This window comes from Cherax quadricarinatus, chromosome 80 (assembly GCF_038502225.1).
Source record: "Cherax quadricarinatus isolate ZL_2023a chromosome 80, ASM3850222v1, whole genome shotgun sequence".
In the NCBI taxonomy this organism is placed as follows: domain Eukaryota; kingdom Metazoa; phylum Arthropoda; class Malacostraca; order Decapoda; family Parastacidae; genus Cherax; species Cherax quadricarinatus.
In genome coordinates, this window is record NC_091371.1 from 13,722,725 (window position 1) to 13,747,619 (window position 24,895).

A 24,895-nucleotide genomic window follows, 5' to 3' on the forward strand; every position below is an offset into this window, starting at 1 on the left:
ACTTTACCAGAATACTCAATACTTATTTTCCCTATATTTCACACACTTGCAAAACAGTACCATGCTAAATTCTTTCCTCTTATAAAAAGGAACTACACCTGCTCTCTGTTGGTTGTTAGGTACAGTACCATCCTCTCTTTCATACATTGTGAAAACGTATGAACAGTTATAGTCCACTAGTCATCTGTTACTAATTGTGAGTGATACCAATGAAGATCATCTTGGAAGTATCATTATTGAATATTTCCACGTTTTTTTTGGTGCACATAAAGGTTTGTTTGGTGGACAGTGTGGTCCATAGTAAATACTTATAAAAGTGCTCTGAATTGGAATACTGTGTTCGTATTCTTAAAGTGGCGGCAAATCTGCCTTGACCTTGTGTCAGCCTTCCTGAAGGCTAGGGTAGCTGTTTCTCTGTGTCCTCACATGTAACTGAAATAGAGAAAAATAACTATAAAACAAAATGATAATGAATGTGAAAACTTGAAAAGGAAACACAAACTAAGATGAAAATATTCTAAAACTCAAATCATCAGTAAAAAAGTGTTTAAACTTGCAAGATTTCAGGTATGTCTTGCTACTTCTACTTACATTTAGGTCACACTACATATGCATGTACAAGCATATATATACACACCCCTCTGGATTTTCTTTTATTTTCTTACTAGTTCTTGCTCTTGTTTATTTCATCTTCTCTTCGGTGAAGTGGAACAGAATTTTTCCTTCATAAGCCATATGGATCTTAGGAGGCAACTAAAATGTTGGGAGCAAGGGGCTAGTAACCCCTTCTCATGTATACATTACTAAATTTAAAAAGAAACTTTTGTTTTTCTTTATAGGTCACCCTGCCTTGGTGGGATAAGGCTGGGTCATTGAAAAAATAAAAAATCATAACCAAGTGATAAATGTAGAAGGGTCATACAGTCCTGCAGGGTAGGGCATGCTAAAGTTTTAATATGCTTGATCAGAGACTAGCAAGGGTGGAGAGTATAACAGAGGGAGAGAGTAAGGGTGGTGTGAAGTGCTCAAGGAAGTATAATCAAAGTTTGTGTAATAAATCTGTTGCTGTCAAAAAATCAAAGAGACAGTCTGTGTTAAAGGTGGGGCCATCAGAGAGGAGGGAAGATCTCACCATACACTATTGTTTTAGAAATAAACTTCAGAAATGTGTATGCCTTCCTCACCTATACAGTGGACCCTCGACATTTGATACTAATCCATTCCTGAGAGCTATCGAATGTCGAAAATATCGAAAGTCGAATTAATTTTCCCCATAAGAAATAATGGAAATCAAATTAATCCATGCAAAACACCCAAAAGTATGAAAATTTTTTTTTTTTACCACATGAAATATTAAGTTTAATGCAATAGGATAATTACAATAACAACAATAACAATAGAATAATTGACACTTACCTTTAATGAAGATCTGGTGATGATTGATGGGATGGGAGGAGGGGAGAGTGTCGAAGTTGTTACTGTTTAGAAGGGGAATCCCCTTCCATTAGGACTTGAGGTAGCAAGTCCTTTTCCAGGGTTACTTCCCTTCTTTTTTAATGCCACTAGGACCAGCTTGAGAGTCACTGGACCTCTGTTTCCGTTCCTTTAAGATTTGTCTAAAATGGGCCATAACATTGTCATTGTAATACTCACCAGCACGGCTTGCAATAGCTGTGTTAGGGTGATTTTCATCCATGAAGGTTTGCAGTTCAACCCACTTTGCACACATTTCCTTAATTTTTGAAGTAGGCACAATGGAGTCTACAACTGGCATAGGCTTCTCAAGGTTAGCCCCAAACCCTTCAAAATCTTTCTTAATTTCCATACTAATTCTCACCATTTTTACCACCGGGTTGGCACTAGAAGCTTTCTTGGGGCCCATAGTGACTTATTTTGCAGAAACAAGCCCCAAAAACAGTGATAATATGGAATGTACCGAATGTATTCTTAGATGCGCGCACACTGGCTGGCTTGTAAACACTGGCACACACGGGGCAGTTCAGGCCACACGTGGACACGTCTCGTACGAATCGTATCGAATGTCGGGTTTTCCATCGAGTGTCGAGGCAAAATTTTTGCGTTAAAATGCATCGAATGTCGGATTTATCGAATGTTGATGCCATCGAATGTCAGGGGTCCACTGTAGTAGTATTGTGTAGGATTACTTTTCCTCAAGTTTCTACTAAGCACAGATATAATGAACATGTGGTGGATAGAAGAGTCAGTATCCTCCCACACCTGCTTACCAGCCCTTGAGATTTTGGGGTTAGAAGATATGTCCATGCCATGAAGCTTACATTTAATATGTTTCCTAATGTATTATTTTTTATCAAGATTTACTTCCCTTGAGTTTCCCAGGCTAGTCATTAAAATATAGAAAAATCACAGTCATTTAGCTAATTCTTTGTCTTTGGCAGTATTACAAGGGACACCATCTTCCATACAAATGTTGCCCTTGTGCTTTTCAGCGATGAAAGCTTACTTATGCATGTGCATATTTATGATGCCTACTGTATGTGGTATTGTTTTTCTATAGATATAATAAAGCCTGTATATCCAAATCTTCAAATTCATGAACTTCCTAATTTGTGTTATGATTATTCAGATGTTTTACTGAAGAGCCTCTGCAGTTGAGTTGCTTTGTGGTAACAAGTTTCTTGAGCTTGGTGAACAACCCTTTAATTGAAGATCTAGAATTTTGTTTAAAATGTACTGTACTAGGATTTCATAAGCCCAAGTCTCTCTTCTTCCTGGATATTATTTATCATGAAACAAAGCTTATTCTGTGGATAGATTATAGTGGTACAGTATTCATGAATTCTGAATTTGCACGGGTATCTAGAAAAATGATGCACAAATTTGGGGGTTCAACTATAGCAAAATACAGTACTGTATTATATGTACATTATTGTAATAAAAAAGAAGCGCTAAACCCATTAGGAGTATTCTTCTTTCTTCTTCTTTCAACACATCGGCTGTGTCCCACCGAGGCGAGGTGGCCCAAAAAGAAAAACGAAAGTTTCTTTCTTTAAATTTAGTAATTTATAAGGGAGAAGAGGTTACTAGCCCCTTGCTCCCGGCATTTTAGTCGCCTCTTACAACACGCATGGCTTACAGAGGAAGAATTCTGTTCCACTTCCCCATGGAGATAAGAGGAAATGAACAAGAGCTAGAAAGAAAATAGAAGAAAACCCAGAGGGGTGTGTATATACACCTACCATCCGACTTACGGCCTGCTCGACTTACGACCACTCGACTTACGACCACTTGACTTATGACCGTGTTTTTTATGCCAAATTTCTGGGAAATAAACAACTATTTGTGTTGTACACAGTGTTTATCCTAAACCTTACAGTATAAAATACAGTACTAATAACATAAAACGTAAAGTAAAACATGAAATACCAAAATAAAACAATAAAATAAAGTCATTACAAAAATGTTTTGTTGATATTCAGTAGTAAAGTTTGACTTGCGACCATTTCGACTTACGACCGGTTTCTCGGAACCGAACTCGGTCGTAAGTCGGATGGTAGGTGTATATGCTTGTACATGTATGTGTAGTGTGACCTAAGTGTATGTAGAAGTAGCAAGATGTACCTGAAATCTTGCATGTTTATGAGACAGAAAAAAGGACACCAGCAATCCTACCATCATGTAAAACAATTACAGGCTTTCGTTTTACATTAGGAGTATTATATGTGCAAATTGGATGTTTCAGGTGGCACTGCTGAATTCTAGTTAGTAATTAAAGAACAGATTATTAAATTATATTAATGCAGTGTACATACAAAAATGGCAGTTCTGACTGGTGCTTACATACAATATTACTGAATAGGAAAAATGTGATACTGTAATCACTGTGTGCATTTTTAGAGTATGCTAGCCTTTTCAATAAATCACTAACATTCCTGTGAGTGGAAAAAGCCACTGAGGACTCCCTTATTATTAAATGAACTGTCTTTGCTGACAGTACATTACAATAAGTTGGAATAGCTTTTAGAGTACAGCCTCTCCTCTCATAGTGTACTCATGGTGTACTTGGACTTACGACAGGCTCTCTGACCAGTATGAATACCTAATGTATGTTAGAACTGATAACCTCTATTCTGTTTATTACAGTATACAGTACACTGCTGTATAAACATTTAAAAATATACCAGAAATTTTATAAATGGTACAAAGGTGACATTAAAACAATATCAAAGATTGTTGACACAAACTACCATTATAGTATGCTCCTTACTTAGCAATGAATTCATTTACCGACGTGGTCTTAGAGAACAGAACTCCGTTGCTAAATGAGGAGAGGCTGTACTCCGAGTTAACATTGATACTGAACAGAAAGGAATTTGTGCTCCTGGAAATTTTTTAAGTTACAGATTTATATCAGAAAATCTGGGAAGTACATTGCCTGCACTCTGAAGGAGGGGTGTTAATGTTGCAGTTTAAAAACTGTAGTGTAAAGCACCCTTCTGGCAAGACAGTGATGGAGTGAATGATGGTGAAAGTTTTTCTTTTTCGGGCCACCCTGCCTTGGTGGGAATCGGCCAGTGTGATAATAAAAAAAACAAAAAAAAAAAAAAAAAAAAAACTTTTAAAAGCCTTAGATAATTACCATCAAGCTTGGTATGGATGACATAATTAACCTTAAATTTTGAGGTGGAATGTCTATTATGTTCACTGACACATATGCTTAATATTTACAAGTCAGCTGCTCCAAGACACTAGCACAGTGAGCATTAGCATGCAGCACTGTGCTGTACCATAACCTAGACCAGAGGTCTTAACTATTCAGTAATACTTGGCAGCATTTAGTTTGGTACGACATTAAAGTTTAATATGTATTTGTTTGAAATGCACCCCACAAAATATGACCAGACAATTACAGTTAATCACATCGCATCACAGTTAGTTAGAATTAGCTGCAAGAAATTTTAACCAGTACTTGATAAATTTGTTGACTTTACCACCTTCCCCAAATCTGTTGTCTGTTCAACGTAGGCATATACATTTATACCAAAAACCCTTAAACCTTGATAATTTTTAGGAAAATCTTCCATTCTGTCTAGTATAAGTGTTTGAATTTTTATCAATGTAAGAGCAATTACTATGTGCACTTAAAGGTAAATTTGGAGTTTTTATGGTTTATTTGACTTTTAGTATTAACCCATGTATAATGTATACCTTATAATTATGCTCAGGAAGAGAACAGACCAAACAATAGAACTTCTTAAACTATAGTATTTGCCACTGCAGGTGCCTGTCTTATTCACCTGCCTTGCTACATGAGAGGATCCACATTGCATTCATAATTTCTGTAAACATAACCCACTTAAAGTAATGAGGCTTGAATATTAAGTTCTAGGGGTATTCCAGTGACATTTATTATCCACACCTATAAATTAATATGATATAGTAATCTTTATGATTTACCTGTGTCTTTCGTTCTATACACATTTCATTGCAAGAAAATTTTCTAATTAAGAATTTTTTCTTTTTACAGCTTGATTTTCCATTTTGGAGGATCCAGACACATCATGATTTTGTCAATTTGTACAAGGCTTTAAGCATTTGTGGCCTTTGAGTACAACTGACAAGTTGGTTCTTCATTGCAGCTTTAGCACTCTTCCATTCTTTCTCCCAGAGAATGATTTTCAGTGACACTTAATGGTCCTAACTTTCCTTGTAATATTCATGAGCAGTTTTCAGCAAGTTCAAACTATTTCCAGCACTATACTTAAGACGTTTTTTATTTTTTGCAATTCTTACTCGATAGTATTGTCATTATTTTTATTTAAATATTCCATTTAAAATGATTATCTTTGATAACATAGTTACCTGTACACAATTCATTAAATTTTCTACTGTAACCATTTCTAATAACCTTATGCTCACATTCAATTTTACACTTTGAAACCAATATACATGTTACATATCCCTTAAATTCTCATGGAAAATTCTCAAGAAACCAAAAACTCAGCACTACTATGTAAAACTTTTTATAAAGAAGAGTCAAGTGGAAGAAGATTCCCATTAAATGGCTCGCAGCACTGAGTACAGCACAGCAGTGGTGCAGCAGAAGAGAGAACTGTATTTGCTCTCAGTTGTGATTGAGTGTAAACCCAAGAGAACTATAAATATTGTGATGGTTATCAGAGGTAAAAAAAAATTTTTTTTTACAAAACTTAACACACTTTGTCTAATATTAATTAACGTTTTAAAATCCTACAAGTGTGTTGTCCTTGTAGCAGTTCTCATTTTATGGATTTGTGGTAACTACATTTATAGACTGAAACACTGCTTATTGTGTGAAGCAAAGTGCTTTGGAAATATGTCAAGTTATATCATGTATTTATGAAACGGTGCATTGAAAATGTGCTTGCGAACAATACTGTGGATCTGTTGAGTCAAAAATCACATTCAGTATATGAAGTGCTGTTGTGTATATTTACTGATGCTATAGATACAGTATGCGAAAGGAAATAGTTAATGATTTTTGGTTATGTTCTCATTATTCAAACTAGATTTCCACAAAAAATGCATTAGACAAAATTGAAAACTAACTTGTCATGTAGTAGACATGTATGTTTGCTTTAAACATTCCCGAAATACATATTCACAATGTATATATATTTCTCATTATGCTAACATTGTCTGTGTATGAAAATTACAGACACAGTAGTGTGTATATTGTACAATATGTGGGATTATGGTTGGGCAGTATAAAACAAGGTTTCGAATTGTTTTGTGCCAGAACTTTGGGTTATAGACTACAGGAATGCAGTCATGTCTGGGAGCTTATTTTTGGAAACTCAGGTCCCAAACACTGAAGGATTATTCTGTTGTAGAGTACTTGACATCAGAAACTTTCTAGTGTCCTTAGTTATGACTAATTTCAGCTGACTGTAATGTTGCACCAAACTCCCACATGAAGATCGTTCCGTAGTGTGCCTGTGAAAGTCCTTTATGTTGTAGTGCTGTTGTTGAACACTGTTTTGTATATATCTGCCTCTCTCCTACTCATTCAGAGTTTGTAAGTTTGCCTGGCCTGTTATGATACATGAGCCATAAAGGCAAACTTAGAATGCCTGTTAGGTAGTGATATTCCTGCTTTTGAAACAGTCCAGTTAAATGGCATAAGTAAGCAACGTTCCATTTATATAGCCAGATGAATTATCCTTCATAGTAATGTTTGTACAAAATGTAAAGCATTAGATGATTGTCTTAATTTGCTTAGTACCTTAATATTTGTAGTGAATGTAGCATAAAATTCTGGAATATATTACAGGCCTCTAAAACCCTTCAACCTATATATATATATTTCTATCACTATGATGGAAATTATTCTCATACTGAAAAAAGAAGGAATGCTGAACTGCCAGGCCTTTTATATATCCCAGTTTTCATTTAAGATATTGTGATAATGCTGTTAATTTTTATACATGCTTCATAAACAATTTATTACAGTGACTGACAGACATAACAGTTATTGTTCTTTTCACTAGTTATTTGAGTTTATATTTGGCCATTATTCATTTGAGTTTACGTACTATATTACAAGGAGCACCTGTTACCAAATCACTTAACTGAAAGTTACAATTGGTTTCTATAGTGACTGTAATAATTTAATTGTACTGTACATTTGGCTCCTATATATATATATATAAATAAAAATATTTTAATTTATTCTAAATTATTCAGTAATGTGTACTAAAATCACAAACTAATGCTTTCTTCTAAATTTATTCATACATAGGCAAATCAGAATCCTGCATTGGGTAGTTTATTTATATTACAACAATCCAAGACTGCATCAGCAATAAAGAGTACTACTGCTTTGCCAAATAAAACAGCATGTGTTGATAATTTTAATCTTATTCTTATACTACTTTCAGTAGGTGTCAGCACTGTTACTTCCAATAGTCAAATATTAGCAAATAATGTGTAGTTTATTTAAAACACTAGACACATTTGTTTTATATTTTCTAAATTTTAGTTATTTCTTCATTCAGTTTCATCTTCATACAGACATTTTATTCTCTAATAATATTTTGATATTCTTTCATACTTTTTTTTTTTTTTTTTTCAAAAAATTGCAGGCAGTATTCTGTTTGCCACAATGATTATGTCTTTCATGTGTACTTCCAACCTTTTGTTATATCTACGAGTAGTTTTGCTTGCCAAGCTCCTATTAGAATGGGAGACAAGATCTGTGAATGTGAGTCTTTTTGTATTAATTTATTGTGCAAATTACATCAGAAGTTCAAGCAAAATATTTTCTGATTTAAATTGGGCCAATTATGATGCAGAGAAAAAGAAAATATGGGGCTTCTAGAGCCATTAACTCAGAATCACAGATAAATGTTTCTACAGTACTTTGTACTTCAGTGGAAGATAGGGTTCACAGTTGTTAGAACTGTGCTTTCAAGAGATGGAAGTGGTAAAAAATGACAGTACTGCTCCAGTATTATGTGATGAATCAAGATACGGTAGAGTATAATATTAATTTTTTTTTTTTTTTTTTTAACAAGTCGGCCGTCTCCCACCGAGGCTCCTGTTCTACGGGTCGCTGGTGTTGATGTAGCAAACCCTCTCGACGTTGCCATTGAACTTGGCACACATCTGGTCCGTATTTCCCGAGGGCTCCATCTATGCCCCTCGTTTCTTTCCTCAAAGTCTGCCAGAGAGTTAGTACCCTTGGACTTTTCTTCTCTCAGAGAAGAACAGTATAATGTGCCTTTTACACTTCAAGAACTGGAGGCAACGCTCTCAGCTTGCCGATCATCGGCAGCTGGGCCTGACGACATTCATATTCGTATGTTACAACATTTACATCGGTCAGCCCTTGTAGTCCTCTTACACCTCTTCAATCTTATTTGGGCACAAGGAGTTCTTCCCCAGCTGTGGAAATCTGCCATTGTTCTCCCTTTCTGCAAACCAGGCACTACGGGACATGATGCCTCCCACTATCGCCCCATCGCTCTTACTAGTGCAGTTTGCAAAGTGATGGAACATCTCGTAAATCGACGTTTAATGTGGTATTTAGAGACACACAACAGTCTCTCCGCTAGTCAATATGGCTTTCGTAAGGGTTGTTCTACCATAGACCCCTTACTACGCTTGGATACGTATGTTCGTAATGCCTTTGCGAATAATCACTCAGTTATTGCCATATTTTTTGACCTTGAGAAGGCATATGACACAACTTGGAGGTATAATATTTTGGCCCAGGCCCATTCCTTAGGCCTCCGAGGCAATCTACCATCCTTCCTTAAGAACTTTTTAACTGACAGACATTTCCGTGTTCGAGTCAATAATGTTCTTTCCCTGGACTTCGTCCAAGCTGAAGGTGTCCCTCAGGGATGTGTTCTAAGCACAACACTTTTTCTCCTTGCTATAAATGATTTGGCCTCTGTTCTTCCACCCAATATTTGGTCATCACTCTATGTTGATGACTTTGCTATTGCTTGTGCAGGCGCTGACTGTCATCTTATTGCAGTTTCTCTCCAGCATGCGGTCGACCGTGTTTCCACTTGGGCCACCACGCATGGGTTTAAATTTTCAAGTACCAAAACTCGCCAAATTACTTTCACTAGACGCTCTGTTATCTCCGATCATCCTTTGTATCTCTATGGCTCCCGTATCCCCGAACGTGATACAGACAGGTTTCTAGGCCTTCTTTTTGACCGTCGGTTATCCTGGAAACTTCACATAACCTCTCTGAAGGCAACTTGTCACAGCCGGCTAAACCTTCTTAAAACCCTTGCTCATCTTTCCTGGGGAGCTGATCGTCGAACTCTGCTTCGCCTACATTCAGCCCTCGTTTTATCGAAACTCGATTATGGTGACCAGATTTATTCCGCGGCCTCTCCTGCTACTCTCTCTAGCCTTAACTCTATCCATCACCAAGGATTACGTTTGTGCCTTGGTGCTTTTCGCTCTTCCCCTGTTGAGAGCCTCTATACAGAAGTGAATGTTCCATCCTTGTCTGAGCGCCATGATGCCCATTGCCTTCGCTACTATGTACGCTCTCACGATCTACACAATCCTTCCATTTATAGAATGGTCACCGATATTAGTAGACATTCTTTATTCGTTCGCCGCCCCTGTTTGCTCCGTCCCTTTTCTCTTCGCCTACATTCACTCTTGTCTTCCCTTCAGTTACCACCTTTATATGTTCATGTAGCATCTCACTTTTCCCTACCCCCCTGGGAAGTTCCAGCTGTTCGGGTCTGTTCTTTCTCACTCCCTTGCTCGAAAGCTCAACTGCCTACGGTGGCTTCCTGCTCTCTTTTTCTTGATCACTTCCACTCCCATTCTCATGCCACCGCTGTGTACACAGATGGCTCTAAGTCTTCAGACGGCGTCGGATTCGCAGCAGTGTTTCCGGACAGCGTCGTGCGGGGACATTTACTATCTTCAGCTAGCATTTTTACTGCTGAACTGTATGCCATTCTTGCAGCACTTATTCGTATCGCATCTATGCCTGTGTCATCATTTGTAGTAGTCTCAGACTCCCTTAGTGCTCTACAGGCTATACGAAAATTTGATACATCTCATCCCCTAGTTCTCCGTATCCAACTTTGGCTACGCCATATCTCTACCAAACATAAAGATATTGTTTTTTGTTGGGTCCCTGGTCATGTCGACATACAGGGCAATGAACAAGCAGACACTGCTGCGCGGTCAGCAGTACATGACCTACCAATTTCCTATCGAGGTGTTCCATTTCTGGACTATTTTGCTGCAATAGCTACCCACCTTCGCACCCGTTGGCAACAACGTTGGTCAACTCTGCTCGGTAACAAACTTCATTCTATTAAACCGAGCATAGGTTACTGGCCGTCTTCTTGTCATCAGTGCCGAGGTTGGGAGACCACTCTCTCCCGCCTTCGCATTGGTCACACTCGTCTTACTCATGGGTATCTCATGGAGAGGCACCCTGTTCCTCTCTGTGAGCAGTGTCAAGTTACAGTATCGATTAGCCACATTCTGTTAGACTGCCCTCTCTATCAACGAGCATGGAGAATTTACCTCCAACGTCGTTTTCGTTCTACTACTCTCTCTTTACCTTCCCTTCTTGCTGATGGACCCTCCTTTAATCCTGACTCTCTCATTGACTTCTTGACAACGACTGATTTACTCCACAAACTCTGATGATACTTTTCACACTCCCCTCAGCCCTTTCTAGTTCAGTCTCTTGCTGCCCTTTACCCTTTCACCATCCACTGCCCCGCTGTTATCCGTAACCTATTACTCATCCATCTCCCTTTTGCCACCTGATGCCCTCGCTTCCTTCCTGCCCTGCAGCGCTGTATAGTCCTTGTGGCTTAGCGCTTCTTTTTGATTATAATAATAATAATAATCCCACCGAGGCAGGGTGACCCAAAAAGAAAGAAAATACTTTCATCATCATTCAACACTTTCACCTCACACACATAATCATTGTTTTTGCAGAGGTGCTCAGAACACAACAGTTTAGAAGCATATATGTATAAAGAGACACAACATATCCCTCCAAACTGCTAATATCCCAAAGCCCCTCCTTTAGAGTGCAGGCATTGTAGTTCCCATTTCCAGGACTCAAGTCCGGCTATATAAAAATAACTGGTTTCCCTGAATCCCTTCGCTAAATATTACCCTGCTCACACTCCAACAGATCGTCAGGTCCCAAATACCATTCGTCTCCATTCACTCCTATCGAACACGCTCATGCACGCCTGCTGGAAGTCCAAGCCCTTCGCCCACAAAACCTCCCTTACCCCTTCCAACCTTTTAGAGGACGACCCCTACCCCGTCTTCCTTCCCCTACAGATTTAAATGCTCTCCATGTCATTCTACTTTGATCCATTCTCTCTAAATGACCAAACCACCTCAACAACCCCTCTTCAGCCCTCTGACTGATACTTTTATAAACTCCACACCTTCTCCTAATTTCTACACTCCAAATTTTCTGCATAATATATACACCACACATTGCCCTTAGACAGGACATCTCCACTGCCTCCAACCGCCGCCTTGCTGCTGCATTCACAACCTAAGCTTCACACCCATATAAGTGTTGGTACTACTATACTTTCATACATTCCCTTCTTTGCCTCCATAGATAACGTTTTTTGTCTCCACATATACCTCAACGCACCACTCGCCTTTTTTCCCTCATCAATTCTATGATTAACCTCATCCTTCATAAATCCATCTGGCGACACGTCAACTCCCAAGTATCTGAAAACATTCACTTCTTCCATACTACTACTCCCCAATTTGATATCCAATTATTCTTTATCTAAATCATTTGATACCCTCATCACCTTACTCTTTTCTATGTTCACTTTCAACTTTCTACCTTTACACACACCCAAACTCATCCACTAACCTTTGCAATTTTCCTTTAGAATCTCCCATAAGCACAGTATCGTCAGCAAAAAGTAACTGTGTCAATTCCCATTTTGTATTTGATTCCCCATAATTTAATCCCACCCCTCTCCCAAACACCCAAGCATTTCCTTTTACAACCCCATGTATAAATATGTTAAACAACCATGGTGACATTACACATCCCTGTCTAAGACCTACTTTTACCGGGAAGTATTCTCCCTCTCTTCTACACACATTGCTCTCCTATCCACTCACACACATTGCTCTCCTATCCACTCTATCATATACCTTTTCTAAATCCATAAATGCAATAAAAACTTCCCTACCTTTATCTAAATACTGTTCACATATATGCTTCAATGTAAACACTTGATCTACACATCCCCTACCCACTCTGAAACCTCCTTGCTCATCTGCAATCTTACATTCTGTCTTGCCTCTAATTCTTTCAATTATAACCCTACTGTACACTTTTCCTGGTATACTCAGTAAACTTATTCCTCTATAATTTTTACAATCTCTTTTGTCCCCCTTCCCTTTATATAAAGGGACTATACATGCTCTCCGCCAATTCCTAGGTACCTTCCCCTCTTTCATACATTTATTAAACAAAAACACCAACCACTCCAACACTATATCTCCCCCATACTTTTTAACATTTCTGTCATGATCCTGTCAGTTCCAGCTACTTTACCCCCTTTCATTCTACGTAATGCCTTGCGCACCTCCCCCACTCTCGCATCCTGTTCTTCTTCACTCCTAAAAGATGGTATACCTCCCTGACCAGTGCATGAAATTACCGCTTCTTTCTTTGTCGACATTTAAAAGTTCCTCAAAATATTCTCGCCATCTACCCAAAACCTCCATCTCCCTATCTACTAACTCCCCTACTCTGTTTTTAACTGACAAATCCATTTGTTTTCTAGGCTTTCTTGTTTAACTCACTCCAAAAAATTTTCTTATTTTCATTAAAATTTCTTGACAGTGCCTCTCCCACTCTATCATCTGCTCTCCTTTTGCACTCTCTCACCACTCTCTTTTACTCTCCATATACTCTACTCTTCTTATAACACTTCTGCTTTGTAAAAACCTCTCATAAGCTAACTTTTTCTCTTTTATCACACCCTTTACTTCATCATTCCACCAATCACTCCTCTATCCTCCTGCACCCACCCTCCTATAACCACAAACTTCTGCCCCACATTCTAATACTGTATTTTTAAAACTATTCCAACCCTCTTCAACCCCCCCACCACTCATACTTGCACCAGCCCACCTTTCTGCCAATAGTTGCTTATATCTTACCTGAACTTCCTCCTCCCTTAGTTTATACACTTTTACCTCCCTCTTACTTGTTGTTGCCATTTTCCTCTTTTCCCATCTACCTCTTACTCTAACTGTAGCTACACCTAAATAATGATCCGATATATCAGTTGCCGCTCTATAAACGTGTACATCCTGGAGCCTACCCATCAACCTTTTATCCACCAATACATAATCTAACAAACTACTTTCATTATGTGCTATATCATACCTTGTATATTTATTTATCCTCTTCATAAAATATGTATTACTTATTACCAAACCTCTTTCTACACATAGCTCAATTAAAGGCTCCCCATTTTCATTTACCCCTGGCACCCCAAATTTACCTACTACTCCCTCCACAACATTTTTGCCCACTTTAGCATTGAAATAACCAACCACCATTACTGTCACACTTAGTTCAAAACTCGCCACGTATTCACTCAACATTTCCCAAAATCTCTCTCTCTCCTCTACACTTTTCTCTTCTCCAGGTGCATATACGCTTACTATAACCCACTTTTCACATCCAACCTTTATTTTACTCCACATAGTCCTTGAATTAATACATTTATAGTCCCTCTTTTCCTTCCATATCTTATCCTTCAACATTATTGCTACTACTATCCTTTAGCTCTAACTCTATTAGAAACCCCTGACCTAATCCCATTTATTCCTCTCCACTAAAACTCTCCCACCCCCTTCAGCTTTGTTTCACTTAAAGCCAGGACATCTAGCTTCTTCTCATTCATAACATCCACAATCATCTCTTTCTTATCGTTTGCACAACATCCACACACATTCAGACTTCCCACTTTGCCAATTTTTTTCTTCTTATTCTTTTTAGTAATTATTACAGGAAAAGGGGTTACTAGCCCATTGTTCCCGGCATTTTAGTTGACTTTTACAACACGCATGGCTTACGGAGGAAAGATTCTTATTCCACTTCCCCATGGATATAAAAGGAAAAGTAATAAGACCAAGAACTGTTAAGATAAAATCAAAGAAAATTCAGATGAGTGTGTATAAATAAACACGTACATGTATGTGTAGTGTGACCTAAGTGTAAGTAGAAGTAGCAAGACATACCTGTAATCTTGCATATTTATGAGACAGACAAAAGACACCAGCAATCCTACCATCATGTAAAACAATTACAGGCTATAAAAAAAATACAAGTTATATATTTTTTAAACATATTAGTCACTAAGGCAAGGTGTCAAAAATACATACATTCTCTGCCACTCATTCCCTAGCTGTCTTTCCAGAAGAGCCACCAGCATTACATTTCTAACACTCCATCAAACTGACACATCCTCATTTATCCTTTAGAATCCAGGCACTGTTCTTTCCACCTTCAGAGCTCAAGTCTAGTATCCAACTAATTTCCCTAAATTTTTTTTTTACAGATATTACTATGTTCACACTCCAACAGTAGAGTACATAAAATCCCAAAAGCCACTGATATACAGTATCATGCTTACACATTTGCTGGATGCTAGCACCTTTTCACTTAAGTTCCTTCACAACCTCATTTCAGCTTGGATATCCCCTGCACCACATTCCATCCACATACCTTGCTCCATTATTTTTAAATGACTAAATAATCTTGGCAACCACTTGCCATTTCCTGAACTATAATGCCAAACTCTCCTAATTTTTCTGCCCCTTATTAAGAATGAGGCAATAAAAATTTTTTTCTGATACTAATACCATCAAAATTAGCCAACACAGATACTTATCTTGGTTTTAGTCTGATACCACTACCAAAATTAGCTGATACCAATACTCTGCCATACCCCTAATCCTCATTCTGTAAATGTCCCATGTTCAAAGACTGCATCTTACAAACAATTATACTGTCAGTCTAACAGCTAAAAAAAAAAAAATCCCCTACTTCCCTTCATACACTGTTTTCACCTCATCTTTCATGGACCCAGCACTTTTACTCTCAGTATACACAGTAAATTATTTTTTCATACTTTTCTTTTAGCCACCCTTTAAACTTTTCCACTTGTTTCCTTTTTAAATCTCTGAAGAGAAATCTCATCAGCAGCTACTATATATCAGATTCATTATTTTTCAAGCCTACACCTCTGCCCAACATTAGCATTCAATTTTGCTACAGCTCCGCTAGGCACTGTGACACCTACCAACCAAGGGAGGCTCCTTGATGCCAGTGAGGGGCTCTTCATTTAAGGAATTAAACGACTTTCTTTCAATTGGATTTGATTGCTTCTCATTCCACAGAGCACTATACGACTCCTGCAAGTTCAGTGCTTCATCACAAATATAATAATAGTTTCCAACCCAATCTATACAAATGTAAGCACCCAGGCACTTCTCTTCCTACCTCCAGGTCTTAAATATAACCAACTGATTTCCTGAATTCCTTCATAAAAGTTACCTTGCTTATGCTCCAACTGCACGTTTGTTAAAAACCACTGTCTCCATTCACTCCTAACACACTTGCACAAGCCTGCTGGATGTTCAGGCTCCTAAAACTCCAAAGCCTCTTTTACCCCTCCCTCAGATTGTTCTTGGATTGACTCTCCTCCACCTATTTTCCATCCCAGATTTATATACCCTCTCATCCTCTGTATGTTCCCAAAACACCTCAACCCTCTTGACTAATATCTTTGGTGACCCCACATTGCCTTCTAATTTCTAGCCTCTGTGGATAAATTTCTTTTGTTCCACAAATGCTTCCATACACAACCCACCTTTTTCCTTTCTTCCATTCTATGGTTCACCTAGTTTTGCATAGACCTATCTGCTGACAAGCCCAACTCCCAAAGATCTAAATACTTAACACTTCCTCCATATTTCCTCCATCCAATCTGATGTTCAATCAATCATTGCCTAAACTTTGTTTCCCTCATACCTTGCTCTTTTTTATGCTCACTTGTACACATACATAGTAGCTGTCATGAATGCACATTAAAAAAAATTATAGTGTTCCCATAAATTGTTTTAAAAATAAAATACTGAAATTTGTATGGGTTACTCACCTAAACTAGTATTTTGTAAGCTTACTCTTTTTCTTGATGCACTCCTCTCACCTAAACTAGTATTTTGTAAGCTTACCCTTTTTTCTTGTTGCACTCCTTGAGTCTCCTAAGTACAGATGAAATTTAATTATGGAGGATAGAAGAGTCAATACCTCTCTCACTTGCTGAATGGCACTCGAGAGAGTGTTATAGAGGACATGATCATGCCATGAAGCTGATGCTTATAAGCTTCCAAATATTTTCTATTAGGTCTTAAGTCTTGTGAGTTACCAGGCCATTCATTAAAGAATGGAATCTGCAACTTTGGCAGTAAGGCAAGGGGGGGGGCACACTCTTGCATAAGTGGCCCTGGCACTTCTTGAAACTGTTGGGCAAATAGTCTGCCAAGAGCTCTAAATATCAACATTTATTCATTGAAGCATTTTTCCCAGTATCACTAACTCACTTAAACTATGGTGGGCAAAACATCCCCAGACCATGAGGAGACAGGGTGCTTAACAACTTAATTTGTGTACTTAGAAGAAAGATAATCCATTTGGTTTTCTCCATTCATATTTGTAACTTCCACCACCTGTTACACAAAAAGTGACTGCCACTCCAAACTGCTGACTTCACCTTTCCTCATCCCAGTTAATGTATCTCTTACAAAACCATACTGTTGGGTCTTCCTATAGTAGTGAGAAGTGGTTAGCACACAGCTTTAATCCTATAATACCCCAACTTATTATGCAAATAGCATACTGTCATATCGCCACAGTTTTCTCGTAACTGAAGATTAAGTCCTTTAACCCTTTCAGGGTCCAGAGGCCAAATTTCAAAGTGCACACCAGTGTCCAAGAATTTTCAAAAAATAATTTTGTAATTTTTTTTTTTAGGAAATGATAGAGAATCTTTTCCTGAAGGTAATAAAAGAAAAAGTACGAAATTTGATGGAAAATTGACGTAATTATGCTCTCGCGAATTTTGATGTGTCAGCGATATTTACGCATCAGCGATTTTGCCGACTTTGACTCCCATTTTAGGGCAATTACTTTATTCCAGTTGACCAAATTCTTAGCTATTTCAGTAGTATTACTTCTATTCTATCGAATGAGCACACGAAATCTCCAACTCAACTGTTTCAATTACAAAATAAAGTGACTGGAAATTGGTAATTTGGCCAATTTAGTACAAAGTTCAAAATATTCCAATTTCAAAATAGGGTCCAGAGTAAACAATGCAGGCATTCCTAGCACTAAACTAACATTTCCTCTATTCATTAGTTATATTTTCAGGCTTTACAAATGAATTCCATTTTGATTTTTAATTCACATAATGAATTTTTATTCAAACCAAAAAATAGAAGATTTACTGTAATGCAATATGTATTGTAATAATTATATAAGTAATATCAGCACATTTGTGAATGTATGTTAGACCCACCTACTTTGAGCTCAGTTTCAAGCCATTTTCACTACTAAAACCAATCAAAATCATCTCTATTTCTGTAATATATCTTCCATTCTATCAAATGAGACCAAGAAATTGCAAATACAACTATAAAAAAAACATGAAAAAACACTGCAAAGTTGCAGTTTTAATTGAAAATTACGGTCTGTTTTTTTTTTCTCTCGTGCACTGTGTGCTGCAGGATTTGTTTTATGTGGTGCATACATACCAAATAGATGTATTCTCTCATATCTAGGCCCAAATTTACTGCTCACAGCTTATCAGAGTAAGCTGAGCTCATGGCGTAGATCTACGGTTTGGACCCTCAACATAAAGCCGTAGATCTATGGCACGGACCCTGAAAGAGTTAACTTACACACAGTTAATGTAGGCTTATTCTCGACCTGTCTTTTAACCACTTTGGATGTGCTAGGACTAACAGACTTTCCTCTCTCTGATCTTTGCTTAATGGCCAGAATTTTCACCCCCACCACCACAACCATGGAAACGTGTTATCAACAATATGTTAGGTAAAATGACAAGTGCAACTAATGTGACATTTTATTGTGGCAACATTTCGTTCTCCAGGAGCTTTATTAAGTTGTAACTGCTTGATAAAGCTCCTGAAGAGTGAAACATTGCCACAATAAAATGTCACATTAGTTGCACTTGTGTCCTTTTACTTCACATAGCCCTTGTGTTCACACCCTCACAAGCAGCAATTTTATTATATATATATTTTTTTTACTTTCATTATGCAATGTGATTACACTACTAGTTTATTATGTGTAATTTGTGAGCCACACACCATTATTAATAGCTGATTATTAGTAAAAAACAAACAATGCAAAAACTAATAAATGCTGGAGAGTGAGTATTTAACAACCCCTCTATGAAGGTTAAATGGTGATATTCTCTCACACTCCGATACTCAACAACACCATAGGGTACACTAATTACAAAAAATATTTATCCTTGACATAGGTAGTAGGTTGGTAGACAGCAACCGCCCAGGGAGGTACTACCGTCCTGCCAAGTGAGTGTAAAACGAAAGCCTGTAATTGTTTTACATGATGGTAGGATTGGTGGTGTCCTTTTTTCTGTCTCATGAACATGCAAGATTTCAGGTATGTCTTGCTACTTCTACTTACACTTAGGTCACACTACACATACATGTACAAGCACATATATACACACCCCTCTGGGTTTTCTTTTATTTTCTGTCTAGTTCTTATTTTTGTTTATTTCCTCTTTATCTCCATGGGGAAGTGGAACAGAATTCTTCCTCCATAAGCCATGCGTGTTGTAAGAGGCGACCAAAATGCCGGGAGCAAGGGGCTAGTAACCTCTTCTCCTATATATATTACTAAATGTAAAAGGAGAAACTTTCGTTTTTTCTTTTGGGCCACCCCGCCTCAGTGGGATACGGCTGGTGTGTTGAAAGAAAGATTTATCTTTGAAGGAAATTTGAGTATGAAGCAGTATGCACCAAATATATGCATGGGTACTTATGCGCAGGCATATTTATGATGCCCACCATGTGTATAATTTATTATATATATCTTATCTTTCAACATACTGGCCATCTCCCACTGAGGCAGGGTGACCCAAAAAATGAAGAAAACTGAACTTTTCTTCTTTTTACATTTAGTAATTTATACAAAAGGGGTTACCAGTCCCTTGTTCCTGGCATTTTAGTTACCTCTTATGATATACATGGCTCATGGAGGAATAATTCTTTTCCACTTCCCCATGGAGAGTAACCCGTAAACGGTCCAAGCAGATCTACGTTCACATGTGTAGTGCTACAAAAGTAGATCTTAAGTTTTTTTTACATATTTTCAAATATAACCAAAAAAAAAAAGTAGATCAAAGTTTTTTTACACTTTCAAATGTAGAAAAACAAAAAGATCTACATTTTTTTACATACTTTCCAATGTTGGAAAAACGTATACGTATATACGTTTGGACCGTTTACGGGTTAAAAGAAAAAATAAGAACAATAGAGGAATACTCAGATGGGTGTGTATACATATAAGTGACCTAAATGTAAGCAGAAGTAGCAAGATGTACCTGATGTCTTGCGTGTTTATGATACAGAAAGCAAAGATGCCAGCAATCCTACTGTTGTGTAAAACAATTACAGGTTTCTACTTCACACTCATTTGGCAGGACAGTAGTATCTCTTTGGATGGTTACTGTCTACCAACCAATTTTATATTTTTTTTTTAACACACTGGCTGTCTTCCACTGAGGTAGGGAGACATGAAAAAAAAAAAAATCGCCATCATTCACACTATCACTCGTCTTGCCAGAGACGCCCAGATACAATTCAGATGTCCCTCCAAACAACAAATATCCCCACCCTTCCTTTAGAGTGCAGGCACTGTACTTTCCACCTCCAGGACTCAAGTCCAGCTAACCAGTTTCCCTGAATCCTTCCCCCCCCACACACAGTAGTGGCCAGTGAAGAGGCGGGGCCAGGAGCTGTGCTCGACCCCTGCAGCCACAACTAGGCAAGTACACATGCATGCATGCACACATGCACACACATGCACGCATACACACACACACACACACGTAATTTTGTACACAGTACATATTTATGGTATAGGTACTGTATATATGTAAAATGAAATATATGTATATACTGTACTCATTGTTTGGAGGTGAAGCTTTTATTTTCTACTGAAGTACATTACCCATATATTATCAGCAACAAAATACATTGTACTGTAATTTAAAAAGTGGTAAAGCAAATTCATGATTTTGAATAGGTTTAAAATATCTTTAAATCCATTTATGTATTGAAAATTTCTGTAAATAGTAAATAACTTCATTAATCAGTTACTCTATTTTTTAAAGTAGGTAGACTGCCTGTGTGAAAATAGTGATGGTCACAAAATTATAACTTGCACCCTAGAACACAAATGTGAAATCAAGCACAACTTGAGTACGAATGTTTTGTTTAACTGTGTAAACTGCAGGCAACATTTCCTGTTAATCTGTCTTTTTCTGAACTTTCTTCTATATTTGTAATTCTTAATGTACGGTTACAAATATGTGAGTAATAAATTACTATACTTTTTGGCATTTGTTCTTATTTCATCTTGCATATGCTGTACTTCATACATTTAATTTCTTTGCAGGATGGAAATTTTTAAAGCATTTTATCAGTTACTAAGCTATTGAATACAATACTTGTTTATGTATATAATAATAACTGTTAAAACAATAACATTATTTTGTATGCTTAAATGTCCAAATATTGCACTGAGATCAATTTGATTTCCATAAAAAAAAAACTTATTAATTTTTACCAGAGTGGGACACAGTAATAATATGCACATTAACTCTTCCAATATCCACACTTGGCCAACTGAAACCTCTGTGATGAAAATTTAATTAAATAAAAAATAAATTTTATCTTTAAAATGGTAAGATAATTTTTTCTAAAATAATTTTTTTATTTAACACTTACAGAATTATGCAGATGCAAAGTTGGTGAGGAAGCGCTTTATACAATAGCAATTTTGCCCACTCTAGGCCAATTCCAGTGCCCAAATCAACCCAACGCCTGGCTTTTTCACTAGTATGCCTTCTCTAGAATCCACTGATTGGAAAAAAAGCTACTCATTCAACAATCAAAACTAATCTTTTAAAAGAGGACAATTTTACACTAAAAAACACTTTGCATTCCAGTCACTAAAGCAACCTTCCCTCTATTCATTAATTACATCCCCATGCCTCCTATATAACACCTGCCTTCCATTTTGAATTCATTAACACAAAAAAAATTTGCAAGTTTCCTCCATTTTTGTTTAACCATATCCAAGTATGCTTGGTCATGGTTTAGGTCATCCCAATAACTGAAGCAGATCTAGTAAAAATACAGAAAATGAATCTGGGGAGACTCCCTACCCTTCCTCAGAATAATCGCCAAAATTAACCATTTCCACCACTTTGAGGCCTATTTCAGGCCACTCTCCTGGTCTGAAGCCAACCCAAATATTTTCTACGTCATTAGTACGTCTTCTGTCTGTTGGCACCATTAAATATCAATGCTCCAAAGTCATTATATTAACCCAAACATGTAGTCAGAGCTTAGCTGTTCCCATCATGTACTATGTAGGGCAGGATTTATTTTTTACTGCACACACCCACTGAACAGACTCATTCTCTCATGTCTAAACCAAAATGTGCTGCCTACAGCATATTTGAGGGTGCTATGATTAATGGGTAGATCTATATAAGTGCTACAAGCCTTAATCACATAGATTTACATGAGTAGCAGTGAAAGAGTTCATTCAACACATTACACACTATTTGCCTCGTATGTACAGTGTAATGGCAAACTCAACATCCTATGATAAAAAAATATGCCTTAACACTTGTACTGCCTGTATCAGTTCAGTCCAACACTGAAATTATTGCGACTGCTTAGTCCCTAGGCCTCTTCAAGGGGGGCTCCTTGGTGTGGTGAAGAGGCTCTTGGTCTGAGGAATTAGACCTGTCGGTCTCCTTCCTCAGACCGAACCTAATTACCCCCCAATCCCCCGTTCCCTATCCCATCCTCCCCTTTTTCCTTTCCTCCTCCTCCTCCCCACCCCTCCCTTTTGCCCTTCCTTTTTGGCCTTTGGTTTTTTTTTTTTTTTTTTTTCTCACAGGCACGCTAGTTCCTAGGTAGGGGAAAGGGTACCAGGGTCCATCCCATTCCGTTGAGGTTCTTGGCGGTGGCGTAGTTTGCCGTGGAATCTGGATTGCCTGGGGATGTCCCGATCCCTCTCTGGTATCCCAGAGGGTGGCTTTGGGTGTGTCTCGGGCGATGGGTGTATCTCTGGAAGCCACCTTTCGGATTTCGGGGGTGGTGGCCAAAGGAGGTATGCTTTGTGGCGGATTTCCGGCTGCCCTCTCTTTAGTCCACCGAGGTAGCTCGGCAGATGTGAGGTTGCTATCCCGGATTGCTGGTTTACTGGCATGATGGGTAGGGTATGGCACGGGTTCCATGCTGCATCTGCGCTACTTGCGGTGCTGAGGTCCTCTTGGGCGCGGAGGGAGAGTTCTGGCCCTTTCATTCCTCCTAGGAACTATCCCTCCCCGGTCCCCCCTTTTTTTATTCTTTTTTTTTTATTTTAATTTTCTTCTTTCTTTTTTTTTTCTTAAAAACAAAAAGAAAGAAGTAACCTAACCATGGCAGCCCTAGTCCATGAACCTGCTACCCCCAGGCCCCTTCTTGATACCGCACCCCGTTCTGACCCCGCCTCTTCTTTGGACCACTCTTCGGACACTCCTCATGCCTCTGTACCTCTTGCCGGTGCTGTTTCCTCACCCGCTTCAGGTACTGAGGCCTCGACTGACTCCTTCGATTTATCTGACCTTCGCTCTCCTCTGACTATGCTTCCGGCCTCTCCCTCTACGGTGCGGCAATTTTCGAATCGCCGGCCCATTCCACATCGGACCAACTCTGGTCCCACGCCTAAACGCCAACGACAATTACCTGCTGATGATACTTCTCCACCTTTTCGTTCTTCTCAGAAAAGATCGACACGTCCTTCACTACCTTTCCACGCTCAGTTTCAGACTGCACAATGGACTAAATTCTTCACTTTACGACCGAATTCCTCTACTGCCTATCTTTCTGACCACAGTATTGGCAAGGCACTCCCACGTCATGTTGGTAAAGATATTTCTTTTCATGCTCTTAAGAGCGGTACACGCATCATCACCGTACAGAATGCTACCCAGGCTCATGAGCTTTCTTGTCTTTCCCATATCGATACTGTTCCTGTCACTATTGAAAAACATCATTCCCTCAATTCTTGTAGTGGTACCGTCATTCTGCCCCATACCATAGTTCAACAAAATTTCCAGACATGTGGCACTGGCATTCTTGAACAGCTGGAACTCCAAGATCCCCCAATCCTCAAGGTAGACACTTATGTTCTTCCTGCCCGCAGGCGGAGACGATACCCTAGCAATGTGGCTCGTTTAACTTTTGACAGCTGTGCACTCCCATCCTCAGTTTATGTAGCAGGACATCGGTTACAAGTTCGAAAGGTGATCCCTACACCGCAACAGTGTAGAAATTGCTGGCGATTTGGCCATCCAGCGAAATATTGCAGATCTATCGCCGAATGCCCGGTCTGTGGTGCCGATGACCATTCTAATATGTCTTGCAATCGACCTCCCTCTTGCCTTAATTGTCATGAGGCTCACCCTTCGTACTCTCGCCGTTGTCAAGTCTACTTAAATGAGTGGGAAATCCGTTACCTCAAAGAGGCAGAAGGTCTCCCTTATGCCATGGCAGTTTCTCATCTCCGCCTCCAAGGGAGACTACCTCGTGTTTCTTATTCCCGTGTTTCAAAACATCCCCCCACTTCTGGGATCTCATCTTCTGCAACCACCTCTGTGGTTACCTCTCCCATAGTCACTCCTGTATCTAATTCTTTTGCTGTCCTAGGCTCAGACGTCCCTACTTCAATGCCTCAGTCTGATCTCGCTTCTTCGTGTTCTCCCTCAAGCCTCAGTAGCGACGAGATCTCGTATGACACCTCCTAATCGTCCCTCTACTCAAAAGTCAAAAAAAGGTCCGTTAACACCTCCTACCCATCTTCCACCTCCTCATTTTACCTTCCCTGTCTCTGTACCTGGTTCTTCCCCTCTCACTGGCTCTGTTACAAGTGTAGAGGTTCGCCCTCCTCCTCATACTGTACCTTCCTCCCCTGTTCCCTCCCAAGTTTCTTCCTCTTCTGCCACCTCCCAGGTTTCTG

The 24,895-nt window shown here is 38.6% G+C and overlaps 1 protein-coding gene across 8 annotated transcripts in view; it reads left to right on the plus strand.

Moving 5' to 3' along the window:
• The window catches only part of eya (eya transcriptional coactivator and phosphatase 2), a 427,289-nt gene extending 419,264 nt beyond the window's left edge, over positions 1 to 8,025 (plus strand). For 4 of the 8 annotated variants that reach the window (XM_070102143.1, XM_070102145.1, XM_070102142.1 and 1 more), the window contains one exon: positions 5,507 to 8,018. In XM_070102143.1, coding sequence (XP_069958244.1) covers positions 5,507 to 5,587 — 81 coding nt within the window. In that variant the 3' untranslated portion in view covers positions 5,588 to 8,018. Of the gene's footprint in view, positions 1 to 5,506 lie in introns of all 8 variants that reach the window. The other 4 variants (XM_070102140.1, XM_070102137.1, XM_070102138.1 and 1 more) reach the window with 4 other exon arrangements.
• The last annotated feature ends 16,870 nt before the right edge of the window (positions 8,026 to 24,895 follow it).